This window comes from Palaemon carinicauda, chromosome 12 (genome assembly GCF_036898095.1).
Source record: "Palaemon carinicauda isolate YSFRI2023 chromosome 12, ASM3689809v2, whole genome shotgun sequence".
In the NCBI taxonomy this organism is placed as follows: Eukaryota; Metazoa; Arthropoda; class Malacostraca; order Decapoda; family Palaemonidae; genus Palaemon; species Palaemon carinicauda.
The window spans coordinates 141,194,398-141,202,326 of NC_090736.1; the positions used below are offsets into that span (position 1 = coordinate 141,194,398).

Here is a 7,929-nt window from a genome sequence, read left to right on the forward strand (position 1 = left end):
ATATATTCTACCTCGCAGAGTAGCGTGCGGAATGATTCGTCATCGAGGCGAGTCCCATGGTCGAAGAATAGCGCAGATAGAACTTTCCGAATGGTACGGATCTGGCGCTCCCATACGCCGCCCATGTGCGATGCCATAGGTGGGTTGAGTTTCCAGTCGATATTCATGTACAGTAGTTTGTTTTGGATTTTGTTTTGGTTCAGATCTGACCAAGCCTTGTTCAGCTCATTCCGGGTTCCGATGAAGTTGGTCCCGTTGTCGCATCGGATTTCTTGTACCGTACCTCTACGGGCTATGAAGCGTTGCAGACAGTGAATAAAGGAATCCGTTTCGAGACTGTTAGCAGCTTCCAGATGAATGGAGCGACTGACAAGACAGGTGAATATGACGCCGTAACGTTTGAGCTCCTTGCGGCCCTCTTTTATAATGAACGGCCCGAAAAAGTCTACGCCTGTGAATGTAAATGGTGGAGCTGGCTCGAGACGATCTTGAGGTAAGTCGGACATTTTTTGCTCTTGGCATGGCTTTCTCATTTTTCTGCACGTTATGCATTTGTGGAGTTGACGTCGGACAGCAGAGTTGATTGAAACAATCCAAAAGCGTTCTCTAATTGCTGCAATGGTGTGATTTTTACCAGCAAGGCCAAGTTTCTCATGAGCATCTCGTACGATTAGAGTGGTGACGTGCGAATGTTGTGGCAGTAGCATAGGATGTTTCACATCGGAGTCCATTGCGGCTTTCGAGAGGCGTCCTCCCACTCGCAGAGTTCCGTCGATGAGCACTGGGTCGAGACGGAATATCGTACTTGGTTTTGGTAGCGAGTGTTCTCTCTTGTCTTCTTTCGTGGTTGTTTTCTTGAGTTTCTCGACCTCGTTTGCAAAGGTGATCTTTTGTATGAAGCAAACGATTGCCTTTTCAGCCTTTTGCATGATCTGTGTGGTCCTTAAATTTATAGTTTGTTCTTTGTTTTGTAAGAAAGCCAAAAATGCTATGAATACTGCTACTGCTTTCTTCAGTCTCTCCCACCTGGAGAAATATGTGATTAAAGTCATAAATGGTGATCCTTCTTCAGATGTAGTTGTAGTAACTAAAGACATTAAGTCTTCTTCTGTAATCGGCAGTTCGCTGCTGGGGTGCATCTTTGCAGGGCATTCTGAAGCTGGCATATTCAAGAAATCCGGACCTTCCAGCCAACGAGTCATGTCTGACGATATCACAGAACTTACTCCACGTGATGCAACGTCTGCTGGGTTCAAATCAGTGCTAACGTACTTCCACTGGTTAGCGTTGCTGAAGTCTCTTATTTGACGGACTCTGTTGGCCACTAACACTGGAAAACACTTTCTCTCAGCTCTGATGTAATAAAGGACTGTCGTTGAATCTGTGTAATAGCAGATTTCGTTGAGATGGAGATCAAGCTCAAGGGTCATTTTCTGTCCTAAATTTACAGCTACAGTAGCCGCTGTGAGTTCAAGCCGCGGGATAGATGTTGCTTTCAATGAAACTACCCTTGCTTTTCCGATGAGAAATGAAGTTTTCGAACATCCACCCTCGTTTGAGGTTAGGTATGCAACAGCGCCATACCCAGATGTACTGGCATCTGAGAAAACGTGCATCTGAAAAGTCGTATCTTTTGCTTGCTGTGGTAACTTCAGACATCTCGGGATTGTTATCTTCTGAAGGTTCGGGACTTCACTAATCCATTGTTTGAAACGTCGCTGGTGATCATCAGGCACTTCGTCATCCCAGGCGAGATTGGTTTCTTTGCAGAGGTCTTGCAGTATTTGCTTTGCCAGCAGCACAAATGGAGCAGCGAAACCAAGGGGGTCATAGATGGATGATACTATGGAGAGTATGCCTCTTCTTGTCAGCGGTTTGTCTGGCAACAACACTGAGAAGCCAAATGTGTCCGTTTCGACGACCCAAAGTATTCCGAGGGCGTGCTCGGTAGGCAGAGGGTCATAATTGATGTCTCTTGTCTTTAACTCTTTTGATCGATCGTCAGCTGGGATGGTGTTTAGGACAGAGACGTCATTACTAGTAAATTTACACAGTCTGAATCCACAGCCCCGGCAGGCGGCAGTCAGTTCAGCAATCAGAGAACTGGCTTCGGTGGCACTGGGTACAGACTTTAGACAGTCATCGACGTAAAAGTTCCGCTTAATTGTATGGGCGACTTCTGAACTTAAGTTGCTTCCTTCATCTGCGACACGTCTAAGTGCGTAGTTGGCGATACTTGGTGAGCTCACTGCGCCGAACAGGTGTACCTTCATCCAGTACTCTTCGAGTTCTTTTGATATGTCACTGTTTGGCCACCAGAGGAATCTGAGAGGGTTGTATTGGTGTTTGGGTACTTTCACTTGGTAGAACATAGACTCCACGTCACAAGTGAAGGCTACCTTGTGTTCTCTGAATCTGGTTAGAACACCTATCAGAGAATTGGTGAGATCAGGTCCTTGCAGCAACTGATCGTTTAAGGATATTCCATTGAATTTTGCACTACAGTCAAACACCACTCTAATTTTATCTGGTTTTCTTTGATTGTACACTCCATGATGGGGCAGGTACCACACATGTCCAGATTTGGCTGTGAGCAGGGAGTCTGGGATACGTTCAGCATAGTCATTCTGGAGTATTTTGTCAATGAAGTTGACGTAGTCGGAGTGGTACTTGGGATCCTTTTGCATTTTCTTCTTTTGATAGAGTGCTCGTTTGATTGCAAGAATCTTATTATTTGGCACCATTAAGTTCTGATTCCTGAAAGGGAGAGGGATCTCAAAGTGACCGTCTTTAAACACGACATTGCTTCCAGCCTTCTTCAGGAATGTAGTGTCCTCTGGAGACAATCCTTTCTCTCCAGGATACCTTGCTACCCGGCTATCAATAAAGTCACTTTCCAGAATAGTCAGTATTCTGTTTGGGGAGATAATTTCAGTAGCCTGCTCAATGTCCTCGGTCACAATGCGATTACTGTTTACTCGATGTGTAGACGTTACACTGTTGTCCTCTACCGGGGAGCTGACTGTCCATCCGTGACTATACTGCAGAGCGAATGGGCCTTTGCCGTCTGTTGATATGATTTTCAGAGGCTCCCTTGCTAGTGGGCAATTACTGCCAATCAGTAGACCGATGTCTATTTCTGGCATTATTTCAGGAATCGATTTTGCCACGTCGTGAAGATATGGCCAGCGTCGTAACAGTTCTGGACGGGGTATTTGATCATGGCTCACTGGAATTTCTTGTCTGGAATACGTTTTTGGAAGCAGTATACCGTTCTGGCCGTTTATATCACTGACGACGAGATCCTGGACAAGGTAGCTTTTGACTATGCTTTCCCCATGCATAGTTTTCAGACGCAGATTTGTTTGAACACCGGAAGCTTGCAAGTCATCTTTCAGTTCTTCTGATAGGAAGCACCCTGTGCTTCCTGGGTCATAGAGGGCGTAGGTGAGAACTTCTCGGTTGGTTCCCCTCTGCTTTAAACGAACAGGTATTATTGCTTGAAGAACCATGGAGGAGTCATGAGAAATAACGTTGCTAGTAGCGGTATCTGGAGGGTTTTGGCTGGATTCCTCTGTACGGTTTTGAGAATATGAAGATCTGTCAGAGTAGTCCGACCTCCAAGGTAGTTTGAAGCCATCTATATGCATGGCCGTAGGATGACCTTTGCCACATTTGTGACATTTTCGCTTGTTCATGCACCCCTTCGATGTATGATTCAGACCATAGCAACTGAAGCATCTACGCTGCTCTATAATAAACTTTCTTTTCTCTTCGAGAGATTTCTGCCTGAAATCTGCACAGTTATCCAGATCGTGATTTTTGCTGCAGTAAAAACAGGAGGGCGACCTAAAACCACGAGTTCTACTTTGGCTCTCATGATTAACTTGCATAGCAAATGCAGATTCTGTTGGTTTCCCTTTTGATGGTTTACTAGAATTCAGTTCTCTGTGCATTGCTTCTTTCCCGAACACTGGGTCATTGACACACTCTGCTGCGTTAATAACAAACTGGACAATGTCACCAAAGCACGAAGACCTGTTCTCGAGGAGTCTGCGGTTTGTGGCTTTTTCGCGCCATTTATTCTGGAGATAACTTGGCAATTTCTGGACTACCACCTGCAGGTTCGGTGCATGATCAAGAACAGCCAGGTGAGTAAGTGTTTGCATGGCACTGAAGCATTTTAGCAAGTAATGCGAATATCTTTTCAGACATTTCCCTTCGTCTGGTTTTATCGGCTTCCACTCGTTTAGTTGTTTCAAGTATGCCAGGGATACTTTATAAGGATCACCATACTCTTGTTGTAGCAACTGTCTTGCCCGACTATATCCTTGGTCTGCCTGCATGTATATACAGCTGCTGATGAGGTCCTTAGGTTCACCGTCTGTATGCTGTAGAAGGTAGTAAAGTCTGTCGCTGCTGCTGGCTGTTCTAGAGGAGATCCTGGTGTCAAACGCCAGTATGAAGTCACTGTATTCCAGAAGATCACCGGTAAACTTGGGAACTTGCGGTGCAGGCAAAGCTAGAGCTGTGGCGATACCACTAATCTGCTGCTGTATGGTGTTAACTGGAGGTGAATTAGGCAGTGGATAGGGTGCACCAAAGTTACTGTTCACAGGTATATTTACAGGCGGATACGTATACTGTTCTAGATTTGGAAACGTTGATGACTTGGCATTCGAAGCGTTGACTGGAGTTGCAAGAGTGTTAGTAACAGTCTCTGAAGAATTTCTGGGAACAAATGCTTGTGCAGTGCTGGGATTTAGACTGGGTAAGCTGGCACTATTTTCCTGGGTGACAGGGAGTATAACCTGGTTAGCCATATTGCCACCCCTAGCCATGTTAGCACTTTCACTCGCACAAATTCCAGGGGCAGCTACACTAGGTCCAGCAACCATAACATTCACGTCTTGATGGTTGGCTCGTTGCACAATAATGCTAGTATGTGTCTCATTTTCTTTGTTACCAACATTGTCGTCGCCAATGTCATTTTCGGTTTCTGCAAAAACACGTGCTTTTGCTCGAGTCTTGGCTATTTCAATATCCAATAGAACCTCTTCTGTCTTTGCCTCCTGTTCCTTTTTCTTTGTCACGAGTTCTTTTTCGGCAAGCAACTCAGCTAGACGTGCTTTGGCTCGCACCTTTTCGGACGTAGCCGATTTGCCAGAAGGAAGGGAAGAAGGCCGTTTGGAAGAACGTTTTGAACCAGATCGGCTTAAAAGACTCTCCAGGTCTTCTTCAAGTCGTTTTTCGTTTATAGCTATCCATTCACCAGTATGGTTTCGGAATTGCAGAATGCTAATTTCCTTGGTCTCATATCTGGACAATTCCTGGTCCTCCTCCAATTCGTCTGAGATGTTATCCATGACACAATTGAAGTTTTCTTTGTACTTATCGAAAGCTTCGTTATATTCTTCTAGACACATTTTCACCAAGTGCAGGTTGTCCGGATTTGACATGAGGCCTATGAGTTCGTTGCGTTTTTTCGTTACGTTGCCAAGTGATGATCTCAATTTATTTTTTAATGTTCGAATATTAACTGTCGTACCCGAGTTTTCGTCGGGAGCACCATTCTGAATAGTCTCATCAGACCCCCCCCCATCTTGTCTGTAGTTGTTTATAATGGGCAGTAATTCCACTTCTTCAGACTCACGTATAAGAGTTATTATAGAATTTCAGCGTGAGTCGGTGATGGTAGTTTAACAATTTAATTGAACGATGTTAATGCACTATTCTTCCATTGCTTAACGTGAATGATGGAGAAACACAATTTTGACACGCACATATAGTTCTTTATTAGATCCATGACGTTAACATCGATATGGTTATATTGTTAGGAGTTTATACATGTAGACTTGACGTATGTAGCATAACTTGAAGTGATGTGAAGTGACGTGATGTGGTTCAATTACTATGGATAAATGAAAAAGAAATCAACATATAAATAATATGCTAATGTACACAAAATTATTAAGTTAAATAACTAAGACTGATAGAAACAATATGCAAAGCTTAATTAAGTAAATTATGCATGTATAACTGCTAATTACAAAAAGGTCATACACAAAATCAATATAATTAAGGCTCATCTAAAGGCATACGTTATGTAACATGTAGGTTTACAAATGGGAAAAGATGAATCCGTTATTCCAAAACAGTATATAATAGGCGTTTACTTACAATTGTGTTCCTATAACAAACGGTCCAAATATTCCTCAGTAAGTACCAACTTTCGTTATATTCGTTCTGTATGAAATCACTTTTTAAACTGATAAGTTTTCTCATTTGTTTACCGGAAGACAATGTAGATTACCATAAAGTTCACGTGACCGAGAACTATGCGTAAATTAGCTAAAACAACCCAACACCAAGTAAACAATTCATATGGCCGAGCATAGACTCGAACCAGCAAACTACCACACAGCAAACCTTAACATTAACCATCGCGATAACTAGACAACAAACATTATTTACATTTAATCGTTGGGCATCAACATACTCGACCTCTAAATCATATGATTTACAAAAAAATATAAGATGCACAACTAATATTTCATTTCATACTACAATACGTGAATAGAACATGAATAAAACAAGCTTAAGGAACGAACATTAAAACGATAAACACAACAAAATAAAAATGAGTTTGACAAACAGATATGAACTAGAAAATATATCAATGTCATATAGTGTCTCTGGATAATATCTATAACACTTGATCTTCTTTTGGAAGCAAGAGTACGAGCTTGCTCACTGGTCTGTGCAATTCAGAATTATGGTGAATAAACAGGTTCAGTAAAGTATATGGCTAAAAATAAGTCCTTTCAGGGTGTCGCAATTGGGTGCAGGAACGTCACTGCCATCCTACGATAGCATGAAACTAATTCTAAATTCTGAGAATTGAAATATATAATATAATGAAATAAAAAAAATATCAAAATATGCATAAAATACACTGGCTTGAAATTCGCTTACTTTATATTCATGGCCTAATATTCGAAAGTCTCGTGGTTTTATAGGCATATATTTATTTCCTTATTTCCTCTCCTCATTAGGCTATTTATCCCTGTTGGAGCCCTTGGGCTCATAGCATCTTGCCTTTCCAAATAGGGTTGTAGCTTAGCTAGTAATAATAATAATAATAATAATAATAATAATAATAATAATGAATGAATGGAATATAAATTTCCTCACTAGACTATTTTTCCCTGTTGGAGCCCTTGGGCTTATAGCCTCTTGCTTTTCTAAATAGGGGTGTAGCTTAGCTAGTAATAATAATAATAATAATAATGAATGGAATATAAATTTCCTCACTAGACTATTTTTCCCTGTTGGAGCCCTTGGGCTTATAGCCTCTTGCTTTTCCAAATAGGGATGTAGCTTAGCTAGTAACAATAATAATAATAATAATGAATGGAATATAAATTTCCTCACAAGACTATTTTTCCCTGTTGGAGCCCTTGGGCTTATAGCCTCTTGCTTTTCTAAATAGGGGTGTAGCTTAGCTAGTAATAATAATAATAATAATAATGAATGGAATATAAATTTCCTCACTAGACTATTTTTCCCTGTTGGAGCCCTTGGGCTTATAGCCTCTTGCTTTTCCAAATAGGGATGTAGCTTAGCTAGTAACAATAATAATAATAATAATGAATGGAATATAAATTTCCTCACAAGACTATTTTTCCCTGTTGGAGCCCTTGGGCTTATAGCCTCTTGCTTTTCTAAATAGGGGTGTAGCTTAGCTAGTAATAATAATAATAATAATAATGAATGGAATATAAATTTCCTCACTAGACTATTTTTCCCTGTTGGAGCCCTTGGGCTTATAGCCTCTTGCTTTTCCAAATAGGGATGTAGCTTAGCTAGTAACAATAATAATAATAATAATGAATGGAATATAAATTTCCTCACAAGACTATTTTTCCC

The 7,929-nt window shown here is 41.4% G+C and overlaps 1 protein-coding gene across 1 annotated transcript in view; it reads right to left on the reverse strand.

Annotated features, from left to right (window-relative positions):
- LOC137651086 (uncharacterized) overlaps positions 1-6,285 on the reverse strand; it is an 11,557-nt gene extending 5,272 nt beyond the window's left edge. The window contains exons 1-4 of the mRNA XM_068384223.1: positions 6,231-6,285; positions 4,456-5,236; positions 3,869-4,173; positions 635-3,574 (exon numbers count right to left, since the gene is read on the reverse strand). Of these exons, the coding sequence (XP_068240324.1) occupies positions 635-3,574; positions 3,869-4,173; positions 4,456-5,236; positions 6,231-6,285 (4,081 nt within the window). The remainder of the gene's footprint in view (positions 1-634; positions 3,575-3,868; positions 4,174-4,455; positions 5,237-6,230) is intronic.
- Positions 6,286-7,929: the final 1,644 nt, after the last annotated feature.